The 16,270-nt window shown below is 39.4% G+C and overlaps 1 protein-coding gene across 5 annotated transcripts; it reads left to right on the top strand.

The window, feature by feature from the left end:
• The first annotated feature begins 1,262 nt into the window (after positions 1-1,262).
• LOC103705473 (serine/arginine-rich splicing factor SR45a-like) lies at positions 1,263-15,511 on the top strand. Of its 5 annotated transcripts, none has more exons than XR_003385345.2 (7): positions 1,263-1,386; positions 4,172-4,258; positions 4,403-4,514; positions 4,721-4,870; positions 4,989-5,158; positions 5,524-5,587; positions 14,994-15,511. XR_003385345.2 is itself a non-coding variant. In XM_008789190.4 (7 exons), exons 2-7 carry the CDS (start codon positions 4,065-4,067, stop codon positions 15,146-15,148), a joined length of 591 nt encoding a protein of 196 aa, XP_008787412.1. In that variant the 5' UTR covers positions 1,284-1,386; the 3' UTR covers positions 15,149-15,511. The 5 variants fall into 5 exon arrangements, 3 of the variants coding, with proteins under 3 accessions (XP_026659828.1, XP_008787412.1, XP_008787413.1); XM_008789190.4 differs by lacking the exon at positions 4,989-5,158 and adding an exon at positions 4,065-4,087 and having other exon boundaries at positions 1,284-1,386; XM_008789191.3 differs by lacking the exon at positions 4,989-5,158 and adding an exon at positions 4,065-4,087 and having other exon boundaries at positions 1,289-1,465.
• Positions 15,512-16,270: the final 759 nt, after the last annotated feature.

Raw genomic sequence — 16,270 nt, 5'->3', positions numbered from 1 at the left:
TTGCATATTAGGCTTAGAGAGGACTTGCTATATTATATAGGAAATAATCGATGATTGGGCTGGATCGATGCATGAGCATCCCATCAATGTCGAAATCGGAATAGTTAGATGATAATGAGTCTTGCGACCTTGACTTTCTCAAGAATAAGGGCCGATAAATATGGCGCCACACCACTTGAACTAAACAGTACGAACTAGGAGATAACTAAGAATCACAGAAGATAATTGAAAGATAAAATAGAATTGCTTGTCATTGATTGGCGAAGAATCTTTCTCAAAATTACAGCTTAATATTTCTAACCGACTCCTATTAACTACTATAATATATATCACTACTTAGCTTTCGCGTTTGTCCTTGCTAATTTGTGCCATGTGGGTACCATGCATAGTAGTTACCTTTCCTCCACTACTTCTACATTCTAGATAGTGCCACCACTCTTCCAATATTTTGGATGATGATAATTGTTATCTAATCACCTCACACGTGTTCTACTCCATTAAAGGTATTGTCCTAGGTAGACAGCTCTTGTTTCCCTTGGTCTGCATCATAGGTACTCAATTCACAAACTAGTATTTTGATTTGTACCCTTGATGTTTCAGCCTATTTCTCTGGTACTCGATCTTATGTCTATAACCTTCTAATATTGCATAACTTAGCTTGCTGGCTAAGTACAACTGAGACCTACTAACTAAGCACCTCAATTTACTGGTTGAGTTCTCGATTTGTATCTTGGTATTTAATCAAAAGTTAACATCCTTCCCAAAGCCCTTATTACAAGATATCTCTTTAGAGGATCTACTACTACCCGATCCATACTGGATGACTCTTCGAAACTCGTTGTTAATTGATCTACATGTCGTAGTGACCAATCTGGATGGGATGTAAATAATATAAATAATAACAATTTAAATAATAGCCTATTTCTAGCTAATATATATTTCTTCATAATGGTAATACACCACAACGTGATGGCATATTTTGTAAATCTAAATCTTTACATTAATTAAAAATTATTTTAATTTTGAGAATAATGATCTTGACATAATAGTAATTATCGTTCTATTCCCAAGAGAAAGCTCAGTCTAAACAATAAAATAGTTTTAGTCGGGATTGGTCATTTTGCCACTAAAATCCTGATATGCATATCCGAATATTATTTAGTAGATACACGTGTCGTATTCACGAAAAACGGTCGTTATAACTTTGTAACGGCCGTTATAACGGTTTCGGCCCCCTCCGTTATTGTATGGAAACACGCCAACTATGGACCAGATCAGCCCTGACGAACTCCCACCGATTTCTTGTCGATTACCTTCGCTTCGCCAGCGGGAGCGAGCTTGTCTACTTGTAGGATTTTGCCTCGCATCTAATCCTCCGCGAAAGAGGTAAACTTCCTCTTCGTGAATTCCTCCCCATTCGATCTCTCCTAATCAAGAGCTGTTAGGGTTTGGGGTTTTGATATCGGTAAGCCTTTCAATCGTTTATTTCCTTTCTTTTTTGTTTCCGCATTTTTGTTCATCTTCTTGAGCGCAATCCTAGACTTTTTCATTCAGATTCTTGCTTGCTATTTGTTCTCCCGATCATTTTTGAGGTTCTTGATTTTTGGTCTGATGTTGGTTGATGTCTTCCGATCTTAATACCTATTGGGCTCATAATTTCCTCTTAATTTTCGTGATTTTTATTATTGTTTTTATTTCTTTTGGTTTCGTTGAACATTCTTTGATTTGATCTAATGAAGGATATCTACTTCACTTGGGATCTGTAACGGGAATTCTTGAAAGAAATGAATCGGCGACCGTCTTGAAGGAATAAAGCACGAAAATTTGGTGGAATTTGGTCTTGCTTCGAAAGCCAAGATGGAACACCCTTTCTGAACCCTTTTATCTCTTTCTTTGTCGTTGTTCGTGCATTTTTCTTTTAATCTTTTCATCGCCTCGATGGGTTTCCAAAACCACCTAAATTCCCATAGAATTAATCTAGGTTAACAGAAACATGATCATGAAGAGTATGATGCAGATATTTGCAAACATAACTGGAGCGCAAAACAAAATATGAGATTTTCTTTGTACTGGAGATCAAGGTTTGACCTGCTTGGTCTTTTGATGACGAGATTGATGCTGATATTATTCTCTTCTTGGCTGTATCTCTTTGTTCTTCCAAAGCACCTTCATATGGGTGGGCAGACCATGACCCTTTCTTCTGTCTTTGCCTATTATAGAATTATTGACCTCTAAACTCGAAACGAAATTTATAATCAGCAAGCATATTTCAAATATTCAATTATCATGTTGATTTATATAGCTAGAGGAACATTTGACACTGAAACTTTAATATACTATCATGACTAGATAATTATAACCAGAGTAGTGCTAGGTACCGAAACAATAGTGATTGCAAGATGCCCCTAGCATATTTAGGAAATTACTGGTATCAAATAACACTAGAGTAAAATATCGATATCGGTAGAATGGCAGGGCATGGTGGGGAGAGTGTTTTGTCATTAATTCTATATGTCATAGCTGTTATTTCAATGTACTATGATGGATGTTTGAGAACTTTTGAACCTTTTGATTATTTATATGTTAGTTATTTTGGCTTAGACTATTATAATTACTATTCAGCTTAGCTCCTTGGCTGTTCTATGAGCAAATATGAGATGTTCATATATTGATTATTTAGTCTCTTGCTAAATGGTAGTCACTTTATGATTTTATAGATGAGGATGCATCTGTATCCATTATTTTGATTTACTCAACAAATCTTCTTTTTGTCCCTGTATAATCTGTTATTTCTGCTGTGCTTTTTCAGAACTTTGCATAAATTCCATCTTAATTTTTCTATCTTCATTTGTGGCCCAGTCACAAATAACCATGCCCCTCTTCTTTTATTAGCATGCTCATACCATATGAATTAATTCTCTTTCATTTTCCTTGTTAGTCCGACCCCAAAGTTTTCTTCAACATGCACAATTCTTTCTCCTGCCTTTATGCATTTACGATGTGTCCACTTAAGCTTTATCATCATGCATGTCTCATAATTTTATCCAAACATTCTAGTCCGTATAAAATCATCAATCTTGCTATTATGTGTAATCACATTTTGCAAAAGAGGAATCCTTCACCACAACCTAAATGCTTTATAAAATCTCCTCTTCCCTTCCCTGGCCCCCTTATCTCATCTTAAGCAGTTAGCAAATTATCGTACTTAAGGATTGTACAACACAAGAAACTAATTTGCCGATGACATCTATAAAGAGCTAAGGACCAAATCTTTGACCCTCAAATTTATGGCTTTTGTATGTCTTCACTTTCTTAACCTTTTCATGAGACATGGTTTTTACCCCTTAACAGTCTTTTCTATTAGCAATATATGATAAGCAATTTATCGGTGAGATCTCTGAAATGTGAAGGACTTCATCGTTACTCTCACACTTGTTTCTCTTATATATCTTTTTTAATAGTAGGCAGTCCAATAACTTTCTTAACGCATACCAAAGGTACCTATCGTTACGCTTTATCAGCTTCATGTGTTCCCATAAAGTTCTTACGAGGATTATTTATATTCTCTGTAAATTATTGAATCAATTACCTTTGGGGAAGCAGACTGAAATATCAGTGGTTTTAGCATAAATCTTAAAAAAATGCTGGAAATTCGTTTTATTTTTTTATCAACTTGTCTTTAACTTGATAATGCAGCTGTAAGTTCGGTTCTGCATCATTATCCAGCTTATAAAGATATTTTGATCTATTTTGGTACTATATCCATGCTTTTTGTTCTACATAAATACATTCAGTTTTTTGGTCTAGGTTTTTTGAATTTTGAGTATTGCTTTCGATAGTGATTTCCTTCAGCAAGAAGTAACCTATGCACTTCATTGGATTCATGTATATTGAAATGTATCTTACATTTTGCTAAGCATGATCATCCTTTTGCTAAAAGTATACTGCCTATGTAATGATTGTGAGATCAATATGGTTGCATGAAAAAACAGTTGAAGTCATACGTAGCTTAGCTACCCATTTCAGTTTATTGCAAATTTTCTGATATTATGATTTTTTGATAGATGTCTCAATCAAAAGAAGTAAGGTTAGTTGTGATTCCCATAGCAATTCTCATAGTTCTGATTATCACTCACAGAGATTTATATACACAAATAATGATGTCTTTCAGATATACTTCTCGATCAATTACACCTCCTCCAAACAGACATAGTAGATCAAGGTCATTATCAAGATCAAGGGGAAGGAGTCGCTCTAGGTACATAAATTTTTTGTTCTCAAAAAAGTATATATAACTGCATATGTTATATAATGTGTTACAAGGAGTCTATGCAGGAGTTAGTTTTTACCAACTCAATTTTCTTCTCTTTGCTGATGGTCTGTATTCTAATGTGTGCAATAGGAGCCAAGATTGTAGAGATGCAAGGAATCCTGGAAACAACTTGTATGTAACAGGTTTATCCACACGAGTTACTAGCAGTGATCTTGAGAAGTATTTTAGCAATGAAGGAAGGGTATGTGCTTTATTTTTTACTTGCAGTATATTTCTTAACCCCCAAAAAAACTGGTGATACTTTGATGGTTTTAGATAAAAATTATTTAAAATTTTCTTAACCCAAAAAAAACATCACCTATAATTAAATTTAAATAATATGCCAAAGTCATAATTGTATGGTCTGATTCATACAGTGCCTATGAAGATAATTTCTCTAATTTGCAGGTTCAGGAATGCCATGTGGTCATGGATCCCCGAACAAAGGAATCTCGTGGTTTTGGCTTTGTAACAATGGAGACTCTGGAGGATGCAGACCGCTGCGTTAAGTACCTGAACCGTTCTGTACTTGAAGGCCGCTTAATCACAGTGGAGAAGGTAGTGCTTTTTGTTATTTCAAATAGCAATAAGAAAATGGTATTTGCAATAACCTAATCAATTTGTATGATAGCTCTTTTCAACTTAAGAAATGTTGCGTGGTAACTTTTGGCATCAGGTTTGGTGTGTGTAGCTTCATCGAAATCTCAATACGTGCTCTTAACAGTCCGTACATTCCTCATCTCGACATGAGCACTGCATCGACATCTCAAAGTCACGAAACCCGACTAATTACAGAGGATTGTTTGCCCTGTATTCCTTTTTTACCCTGATTATAAACATCATACGGTATGCCCTACAAAATTACGTCAACTTGTGACCTTTTATCTGACTCTGGTGCATCTCCTCTTTGGTTGGCCATAATATCCTGATCATACAATGATATCTTTTTTGTTTTTTAATCCAAGAAGGTAAACTACCATAGCCTTCCTCCATTTAGCATAACTGTGAATGTGAGTCCTGAAATTAAAGTAATGGATTGTCAACTGTAAAAATGATTACAATAACCTCAAAAACTAACTATCAGGTTGTTTTCATTGTTTTATTGTCTGCTAATTCTTTTCTGAATCACCAACTAGCATCGGCCATATTATGCAGTTCACAGACCTCTGCATTGTAATTCTGTGTTGTCTATGTTCTATGCTGATTGGCAGGCAAAAAGGAGGCATGGGAGGACACCAACTCCTGGAAAATACTGTGGTGAAAGAGAAAGAAGAGGTACATATGGAAGCAGCTCAATTTTGCACCTCTATTTGGTTGTAAAACTATGTCCTTGTTGCGTGAATGGTCAATGCAAATATTAGTTTCAGTTTTAGTTTGACAATCTTTACATTATTTTGTTTTGGGTATATGCCTGTATGCTGTATGCTGTAAATCATTTGTAAGATTCTTTCTCCTGCTGATATTCTGTTCATCCTGAATGTTTTTACTAGCTTGCTTCTATCTAACACCAACTTTGCTCTATGCATTTAAATTATTTCTTAAATAATACGCTGAAAACTTCTCAAGCATCAAGACAAATTTAACTTATATTACATATCATTCAATAAATTAACATGTCTTTCAACTTTTTGCTTTCTAGATGCCTTATTTGTTTGTTTTTTCTTTTGGGTGTCATGATCTTTAATCCTCGCCATTGTCGCCTCTTATTTTAAGTTTACTAATCCATAGTCTACAGAGTCTCATTAACTAATTCATATTATTAGTGAACTCTAGAATATTGGAATCTCATGAACTGAATAATTTCCATGCAGCTGCAAGTGGTATTGGGCCATAAGATTTTTTGGTCTTATAATCAGACCAATACCAAGGGCGGATCACTTATATCTTACATGTAGTTTTATCTCTCTTTTTTTATACAAATTTTGCTTTTTTCTCCTTCAATCCAACTTTTCAAGGCTAGGTTTTCGGATCCTTCTTTGTCATTCATTTCTACAGGGCGCTACATCTTTTCTTTAACACTTTTTTTTTTTGAAGTCCATTCTCATAACTTCAAGTTATTATATGTTTCCCTACTTCGAGAAATATATTTCCTCTATCCTCATAGATGACTTTCAAATCTTCATTGAATGTGCTCATCCTGGTTAGTTCTTTACCACTTCATCCAACAATCAAAATACTTGAAAACTTTAAAACAAATATTTTGGAGGTTCCTCATCTGTGCATGAGTTTTGATGCTTCTAATTCCATAAACCAAAAGATAATTATTTTCCATTAAAAAGTGTTTGTTTTGTGCCCACTTTTTGCACAGCCCAAAACCTTCAGAACAATTGACTTTTGGTTTATAGGCATTTAAAATTCTGTAAATTATGCTAAATGGCATGGTTTTTCAGACTGTTGGCCTGCAATGCATTCAGATTGAAGGAATCTGGGTGTTCATAAAACAATACATGTTCATCTGCACTTGCATAAGCTTAAACATTTTGAACACAATTATAACACTAATACTGAAACATTATTGAACTGTGATCGTTGATGTCATTGACTGATTGACAAATTAAGATGTCCTACAAGTCCCAAGTTATGTTGTCTTGTATCCAATATTGAAAGTTAGATTAGGCCAAATTATATGTAGACTCTTATGGCTTAGACTCGAGTTGCATTCATATGTAATTAGAACTTGATCAACCGAACAAGTTCTCATAAATGATCACCATAACGGATATGTCAAACTCTTATCCACAAGTAGTCGTGAAATCTCACTTGATAAAGAAGGGAGCCAATCATGAAACTATCATGTCAAACTTTTCGGTTTTGATACCAAGCATGGAGCATTAATGGAAGATATCTAAGGTATGGAAATTTTGATAATCTGTGACAGTAATTTCCAAAGAAGAATTATCATCTCCAGTAAACTGACTATTTGCTGACTAGTGATATGTTTCGAAAAATCACATATTGCATGTAACACAAAGAATCAATTTGACTGGTGATTATAACCAATTGTGGTTTGACATGCTAGTCTTGCAAAAAAATGAGAGCTTGGACTGTGTTACAATCTTGAACAGAATCAACAAATATAGTGATCTAGAGAGGCAGATCACCTTTACCTATTAAATATATCATCTAAAAGATTAGAAGATAGGAATAAAATTCCTTTCACTTTAGAATAGAGAATGGACAGAGCTACTGGTCAGAGAAATTAGAAACTGAAGTACATGCCTGTGATGTATAATGAACTGTATGCTAGGTGTGTGGTAGATTTGTTTAGTTGGTGCCTCCAACAAAAGTTAAATGTATTTGGAAAAAATGCATTTGGAGCTTCTTGTCTATATGTATTCGAAATACATCCAAGCATGTCAGATGGAAAATTGTTTCATGAAAATGTTGAGAAATTGCATCTTTAATGTACATCTAGTTCTCTGGGGCATGTTTGACGTGTTCTAAAGTATGCTATATCCAGTGATCTGTTAGACCCAGCTTGCTCCTCAGCTTAATGACCAATTTTCTTTAGGTCTAGTTTCTTCATATAGGTAGAAATAAATATGATTATTCATAAGTAATATGTGCTTTGTACTATAGATTAGCATGAGGAAGGTTAAGAGAAGAAGGACCTATTGATAGGTAAACTACTTTCTGAAGTCATTTGGCATGTTGATTAAATTCTAGCGTGAATAATGAGATTAAGACAAGGATCTTCGTACTTATCATAACTCATTGCTAGCACTCGTAGAAGAGTTTGCTGTTTGTAGTTTGAAGTGGGGAAATTATTGGACATAGCAGACTAATCTCTGGATAAGAATAAATAAAGATATCAAAAATAACCAAATAAAGAAAGAAAAAAGATATTGAAGCAGGAAAATTTTGATTTAACAAACTGATGGCTACTATATGATCTGCAAGTAACAACCTGTTGTGGATTTAAGAATTTTCATTCATTAATTCATAAGTATGAACAAACAAAACTGATGTCTTTTCTCCTATTGTCCGATGAGAGATATACAAACAAGCAAAAGAGCATTGAGAAACAGATGATCAATTTTAGCCAGAGATTATTGTAGTCCTCCCCAACTACAGTTCATTAACTTTTAATGTGACTGGATGCCCCAGACCTCTGTCTGACCAATTCCCTCATTGCTGATTGTGATAGATTGACCTGTCCTTGATAGGAAACTAAAGGTTGCATTGCTGAACACTCCCTCTCTTATCCTTTTAATCTAACATCGTACTATAAGTTGCGAGGTGCTTTGGATAACCAGACAGCTCTCCTTGCACTGTGAGTCGCATGGTTCTCTTAATTGAGGGATGCTAACTTGCCTGTCATGCCTCAACTAGGAAGCTTTTGATGGTAAGCCATTGGACCTCTTGAATGAGGTTAAGCAAATGATGTAGCACCAGTGCGGGGGAAGAGGAGAAGAAGGAAGAACAAGAGAAGGAGAAGGAAGAAGAGGTTGTAGAGACGCAGGAAGAATAGAGAAGGAGAGGAGAAGAAGAGAAGAAAGAACGTAGGGAAAAGAAATTCTTAATCATTCATTAAACCCTAATCATGAAAATAGTTCCCTATATATAGGGCCCAAATACACAACTTGCATAAACCCCCCTTACACAGAAATAAATCCTAATGAACCCACAAATAACACAAATAAGCCCTAAAATGCAAATAAGCCCAGAAATAAAATAAACTACAAATAAACCCTAGAATGCAAATAAGCCCAAAAATAAAATAATAAAATAAATATGCAAATAAACGAGTCTGGCTCAATCCGGGGGCTCAGGATCATCTGGATGAAGGGCTCTGATGTCCCCATCAACTCCTCCCGGGTGAGAAAAACTCGACCCCGTCGAGTACAGGTCTGGCCGGCTGTCGTACTGCTCCAGAAGATCGGGGTCAATGCGCTGCAACTGTGCTTTGGAAATCCACGTCACATCAGACTTTGGTCGACCTTTCCACCGAACAAGGTAACGTTGGTAACCACCGTTCCTGCTTGAAATAACCTGCTCATCCAATATATGTTCTATTTGTTCTCTGCGTGCATGAAATTTGGGAGGTGGTGGCTCAACAGCAGGTAATAGGGCAGGGTATCCAACATAGGCAGGTATATCAATAAAGGGGTCGGAAGGCAGGAATATTATCTTTTTGTATGGGACTAAATCTTCAATATTAAATATCGCACTAATCCCATAGTCATCAGGAAGATCCACAACATATGCATTCGAACTGGTTTTCTTTAAGATTTTGAACTGTTCTGCACTACAAATTTGCAATTTCTTAAACGTTTCCGAAGAAAGTCGTTCAAACCTAATTCTTATCATGATGTAATCTCTTTCACTTAACTCATTATAACGTCTGTGTAAATCAGCAAAGGATTTATATTTTAAGTTATTAAAGTGACTACAATTGCTGATTTCTCGATGCAATGAATGTGGATGTGATACAATTGATTGTGCAGACTCAAAGACTCTATACTGATGAGAAATGAAAAACAGGTCTATGGGTTGCCTAAGTTTGTAATCATGCACTACTTCGAATGGACTCATACCTATGGACTTGTTAACCGAACTATTACATGCAAACTCAACTGTCGGTAACATTAAATTCCAGGTCCTAGCATATGCATTCGGTCTGAGCCTATGATGTAGAAGGTTGGGCAGAGATGCTCCGGGAACTAGATCGATTGCGCGTTGGATATCATGCATTGGAGAAAGTGCATCCGGAAGATCATCAGGGAGTGCATCATGAAACTCCTCTAGAAGAGAAACTACTACTGGGGAATGTTCAAGGTTGGACTCTGCATGGGTATCTTTAGCTACAAGTGCCAATTCAGGTGACTTGCTCTCAATATCTGTCACTACCTCTTCCACAATAGTGATGTGAAGTGGCTTGGTTGTACTTAGATCAATAGTCTCCCTTTGGGAATCATTTTGGACAAAGTCTAATTCTGTAGGTTCGTCTTCAAAGTCTTCTTCATAGTCTTCTATATTTGGTTCATAGACTTCTTCGACATATTCGGCCTCTTGGTTCCTAACTTCTGGTTCAGTAATCGGGTAGGTCTTAGTGGAACATTGGGGCGCTATATGGCCGAATTGTTGACACCTAGAGTATTGGGTTTGGTGCCTAGGAGAGTGGGGAAGGACTACAGGTGGTGCGACCAAACCGATTTTAGTTTGGGCTGTAACAGGGGTTGGCGATTTAGGGGTCCTAGAATTTTGCACGAGCTCACGGATCTCTTGTTGGAATTCCTTGTTTCCAGCCCGCATGGCAACGATTTGTTCTAAGAGAGACCTCAAAATGTCGGAATTCATGGTAGCTACAGGGGTTTTAGGTTGATTGAGATAGTGCTCCATATCACTACAGGTTGGCTTGCACTGATGACACTGGGTGATGATGTGAAATGTAGTGTCACTAATGAAACCCTTATAAGTATGCTGCAGGACCAGATTTGATGCAGGACAACCTACTAATGCAATCTATTATGATTTCAGAAATCAGCAAGTCTTCACAATAATAGCTTAAATTTAAATGTTGCTGATTTTTACTTCGGTTATTCAGAATTAAGGATTAAGATTATTCAATTTAAGAAATTAGATTGCAATCAAGTAGTACAGTTGTTCTGATCCTAAATCAATATGATCGAATAATGTTGAGAAACGTCCTGTTACTAGGGTGTGCTAATTTAATGTCAAGATTTAAAGGGTAATAGGACGGGTTCGGAAGTGAGAGGTTCAATGTTCTGAATTATAACAGCAATATAAGTTTTCAAAATGTGGCTATCATGCAAGAGAACTAGAACATAATTAAATGAACAAGCCAGAAAAAGTAGAAACCTATCACCTGTGGCGGATGCAGTCAACCAGAATCGTCTGCTCGTGGAGTCTCGGACACGAAGTTGGCGCCGGGCAGAGCTAGCTGGAGTTATGGACCTGCATCTACAGCACAAGGCTTCCGGGGCTGTTGAAATGGGCTGAAGAACAATCTGGTTTGGGCCTGAGATCGGACCTGCAGCCGCTTGGGCTTGGGCCGCGCTCAATTGATGGCGCACGGGCTTGGGCCAGTACAGAAGCAAGAGCGGCTGGGGCCTTGGTTCGTGCGGGAAAGATGGATGGCCAAGGGGAAGAGCAGATGAGGGAGGCGACGGTGATGGCCAAGGGGGAGAGCAGATGAGGGAGGCGACGGTTGGGATGGCGGCCGAAGTCGGGGAGGTGCTGTGGTGGTGCTCGGGGTGGCGGTGGCGAGGATGGCGTGGGTCCGGTGTCGTTCACGGGAGACGTCCTCGGGTCGCAGTGAAGGCGGACACGGCGGCGGCGGCGGACGAGGCTCGGTGGAGACGGAGCCCGGCGGAGGTGGCGCAACAGAGATGGAGCGGCAGAGAGAAGGCTGCCGCGAAAGATGAGCGGCGGCAGACTCGGCGAGGCGGCGGAAATGGGGTTGGCACGACGGCGGCGAGGAGGAAAGGCGGAGCGGCTGGTGGTGGCGCTTCAGGCGGAGCTCGGCGACGGCGGCGAAGGGGTGGCACGACGGCGGCAAGGAGGAAAGGCGGAGCGGCCAGAGGCAGCGCTGCAGGCGGAGCTCGGCGACGGCGGCGAAGGGGACGGTGGAAACCCTAGGGTTTCCTTTTCGGCAGAACAAAGGTTGGTTTTTTTTTTTTTTTTTTTTTTGAGGGGAAACACGTGCAGGTCACGTGATCCGACTTCTTTTTTTTTTTTTTTTTTTTTTTTTGAGACACGTGAGATCACGTGTGTTGTTATAACCTTGGATCCGGTCGGATTCGGGTTGTCGGGCGTGAACCGCTCCGATAACCCGTTAGTTCCTCACGTGCAAGGCACGTGTATTTTTTTATTTTTATTTTTTTTTTTGGAATGGATCCGGGCTAGCAGAGAAACGGGTAACGGGTTTGGATCTTACCCGTTAGGTTTGTTTTCTTCAACCTCCCGATGGTTTCGGGAGAAGGCTCCGATCTTCACGGCGATGGCGGTGGCCGGGGCTCTGGGACCTATGGCGGCGGGCGGGGCCGGTCACGGGCTCCGGCCGGCGGCGCTTCCGGTGACGCGTCGGCAGTCACGGCTGCGGCTCCGTGACCTGCAGCGGGGGATGGCTGGCGTTCCCGGGTTTGCCACGGGTCGGCCGTGGGCGGCGCGGGCGAGCTGGTGGCGCTGCTGACGTTGTGCGCGGGGTGAAGGCGGCCGTGGGCGCGACGGGTGGTGGGATTTGGCTACTCCGACGGTGGGCTCGGGCCTTCACTGGGCAGCGGCGGCGACTGATGGATCAAGTCAGAGAGACGCGAAGGAGAGTCTGGTGCAGGGGCTGTGGCTCTTTCTTCTCTCTCGGCTGCAGAACTTTTTTTTTTTTTTTTTTTTTTTTTGCTCTGGTGAAGACACAGACCGAGAGAGAGGGGGGGTCGGATGCGGATGGCTGTCGATCTGGGCCTTCACAGACTCGGCAGTGATCCTTTTTTTTTTTTTTTTTTTTCTTTGGTGAGCGGACTGACAGAGGGAAGGGGTCTGTTCTTGTTGTTGATGGTAACCGAGGGAAAGAAAAACTGTTGACGGATCGGGGCTTTGGCAATAGAAGCAAAACCGGTTGCTCTGATACCAAGTTGATGTAGCACCAGTGCGGGGGAAGAGGAGAAGAAGGAAGAACAAGAGAAGGAGAAGGAAGAAGAGGTTGTAGAGACGCAGGAAGAATAGAGAAGGAGAGGAGAAGAAGAGAAGAAAGAACGTAGGAAAAAGAAATTCTTAATCATTCATTAAACCCTAATCATGAAAATAGTTCCCTATATATAGGGCCCAAATACACAACTTGCATAAACCCCCCTTACACAGAAATAAATCCTAATGAACCCACAAATAACACAAATAAGCCCTAAAATGCAAATAAGCCCAGAAATAAAATAAACTACAAATAAACCCTAGAATGCAAATAAGCCCAAAAATAAAATAATAAAATAAATATGCAAATAAACGAGTCTGGCTCAATCCGGGGGCTCAGGATCATCTGGATGAAGGGCTCTGATGTCCCCATCAGCAAAGATGTTAAGAGGTACAAGGCAGTTGATGGGGAGCCCCTTGGACCTTTTGCATTAGATGTGGGAAGATATGGAGAGGTCCAACCGTCCAAGAGACTATTTCACCTTTGTGCACTTAAAACACAACAAGAGACAACTTAGATTTTGTTAGTGGACCGCTTTGGTTTTCATGTACTAGCTCGTCACGCTCATTAACATGCTGCAATTAGGTCCATTATGTACATTACAAACCCTTTGGTGTACATTGGCATAATCATATTGCTAGGGATTTTGCTTTATAGGTTTTTCATTTTACAATTGATGATAAAAGATTGGGGAAGAGGAGTTTGTTCTAAATTAGGAGGGCAAAGGATGAGGATAGAGGAATAACAAGTTGTGAGACAATGTTTTAGACATGTACCCCAAAAATAAGGGTGGTTTTTTGACGAAATTAGGTTATCATAGGCTAAAACTTTAAGGACTCGTTTGGTTCGCAGGAAGAGGAGGGGGAAAGTGTGGTTAACGGAAAAATGGAGAAATGCCTCATGTTTGGTTGGAGTTTTCAAAGGAGAAAGATGGAAAAGTAACTTTCCTATGGAAATAAGATTTCTACATTTCGTAGAAAAGAAAAACCTGTGAGACATGGAAAAGTGACTTTCCCACGGATTGGAAATTGGGTTTTTTTTTTCCAAAAGTGTCCTTAAGCTTTTAGATAGAACGAGGTAAGGTTTTTTCCTTTATTAAGGACATAACAGGTATTTTATGCAACTTTTTAAGAAAAATAGATGTTTAACCAAACATAAGCCACTTGAAAATGTGCCACTTTTTCATGATTAACCAAACATGTAAAAACTACTTTTTCAAGCATCATATACTAAGGCATTAGCTTTCCAGGAAAAAACATTCTAATGAGAGAATTTTTCCGGCAAACCAAATGAGTCCTTAGGCTTCACCATTTTTGTGCACTGTTATTTAAAGGTTCAAAATGAATTTTTTTATGGTAGAAATTTAGGGTTTTTTTTGTAATTTTGACTAAAAACGTATGGTTTGCTGTACGAGACCTACCGCCTATTATCGGACATATTGTACAATACAAATAGCGAATCGATACTCGAAATGGGAGGCGTACCAAGTGTTGGTACCATGAACCGACCTGTGCAGACATTGTATAAGCATGAATGCATGATACTGGTATGGGTACCGAAACTGGTATTCAAACCATGATGTATACATTTATATTATGTACTGCTATTAGTAGGCATGAGTGTCCTATGCGCGCGCGCATCTCTAGTGGTAAAAGGAGGGAGGGCCTGTGATGGCTTCAGAAACAAAGTACTACGATTCATATATTGTAACTTATACAATAAAACATCTTTAACCTAGGAAGGTATGTTATAAAATGAAACATCTTTAACCTAGGTAAGCGTGTGCAGTGGGGTGGGGGTAGTATTGGAGAGCCTGTGATGGCTTTAGAAGCAAGGTACTAGGATTCATGTACTGTACCTTCCAAAATGGAACACCTTTAACCTCGGTAAGGTTTTCCTTTGAAGTGGTACCAAGTTCTGTGTGATTGGATCTTTTCCTTCATATAATGTGGGCATCAACAGTGATGTACTGCAGCACGGTGTGGGTTTATGAAAATTTGTATTTTCTTATGTTTATTTTTATTATAATTTCTGCAGGTTGCGGTCGTAGACATTCACGCAGCTACTCACCTCATCGACCTTCAAGGGGCCAACGGCAAAGATCCCACTCACCATATGGACGGGGGTCGCAAAGTAGGCGCAGGGATCGATCGACTTCACCTACCAGTGATGGCAACCTCAGATCTGATTAGCACACTAATCTGTGAACGTTCTTATTCACTATGTTTAAATCAATGTAGAAGTTCTGACAGATCAGCAGAAACTTCCTTTTGTACCTCGCTTTCTTGGATCGGAATGCAGGAACTTCATCTCGAATCCCAATTTTGGGCTCTCGAGCTCACCTCCATGTGTATGATGGTTCATCTATGATGTTTCAGACAGCATGTAGTGTTGGCTTGATGCACATGGGCATTTCATTCTGCCCATAAACAAGTTCTTTGTATCTTCTTTTTTATCTTTTTCTTTTGCTATGCATATGTTAAGGTATTGCATTGTGACATTTGAAGGACTTCAGGAAAAAAAGTGAAAAAAAGGCCTACATTGTGTCAGAATCATTTCCATCATTGTTGCTCTCATGATTTACTGGATGTCATGCAAATCTGCATTGATTTTAATCAAGCACCTTGGTGTTGCAACTCGAATTGGGCGATCAGAACACTGCTAATTAAGAGTGGTAGTCCCAGTTGTCTTAAGCCTGTCCATAAAATAGAAATGCTTGCATTTTGTGCATTTCTGTGGTTGCTCAGCTTCGGGACTGCTAGTAGCAAATCAAAAGCAGGGGACGCTTGTTTGCTTTGCCTTGTCTTCTTAAGATGATAGCAGAGAAGAAATTGGCTGGGAGAAATTGTGCAATTTGAAGAGTAAAGTAGCAGCAAAAACGACCTTGATCAAAATAGCAGAGAAATTGGTATAAAAAAAGGATTTTGCCCTTTTTGATTCTTCAGTCTTCAATGTTTCATCTCTTACGTGACAGGTGGTTTTGCCAAAAACGTAGCACTACGGTTGGACTTGGGCCGGCCCACATGCTTGTGTAAGCCTATCCCGAATTTCCGGACGTTAGGTCCTAAGTTTCTTTCCATATCCATGCCCGAACCCCGCCCAAAGCTCCATTAGGACCGGGCCAAAGATTGATTGGGCCCAACCTGAATAAATCTTGTTGGATTGAAAGGTTAGGCCGACCTGAAATGATCCGAATGACCTGATATTCTTGGCCCGATTGCTGCTGGGGCCATCCCGCAAGAGAATCCTAGATAATGATTTCAGTCCAGTATTGGAGCAGGTCCCAGCCTCACGATTTGGGCAACACGTTGGGC

Source organism: Phoenix dactylifera, chromosome 17, assembly GCF_009389715.1.
Source record: "Phoenix dactylifera cultivar Barhee BC4 chromosome 17, palm_55x_up_171113_PBpolish2nd_filt_p, whole genome shotgun sequence".
Lineage (NCBI taxonomy): Eukaryota > Viridiplantae > Streptophyta > Magnoliopsida > Arecales > Arecaceae > Phoenix > Phoenix dactylifera.
This window is presented reverse-complemented; position numbering and strand designations above follow the sequence as displayed.

Coding starts and splice junctions, on each gene's coding strand:
- LOC103705473 (XM_026804027.2), top strand. CDS start 1,265: ATGGACCAGATCAGCCCTGACGAACTCCCACCGATTTCTTGTCGATTA. Junction 4,259..4,402: donor AGGGGAAGGAGTCGCTCTAG/GTACATAAATTT, acceptor TGTGTGCAATAG/GAGCCAAGATTGTAGAGATG. Junction 4,871..5,523: donor GCTTAATCACAGTGGAGAAG/GTAGTGCTTTTT, acceptor GCTGATTGGCAG/GCAAAAAGGAGGCATGGGAG.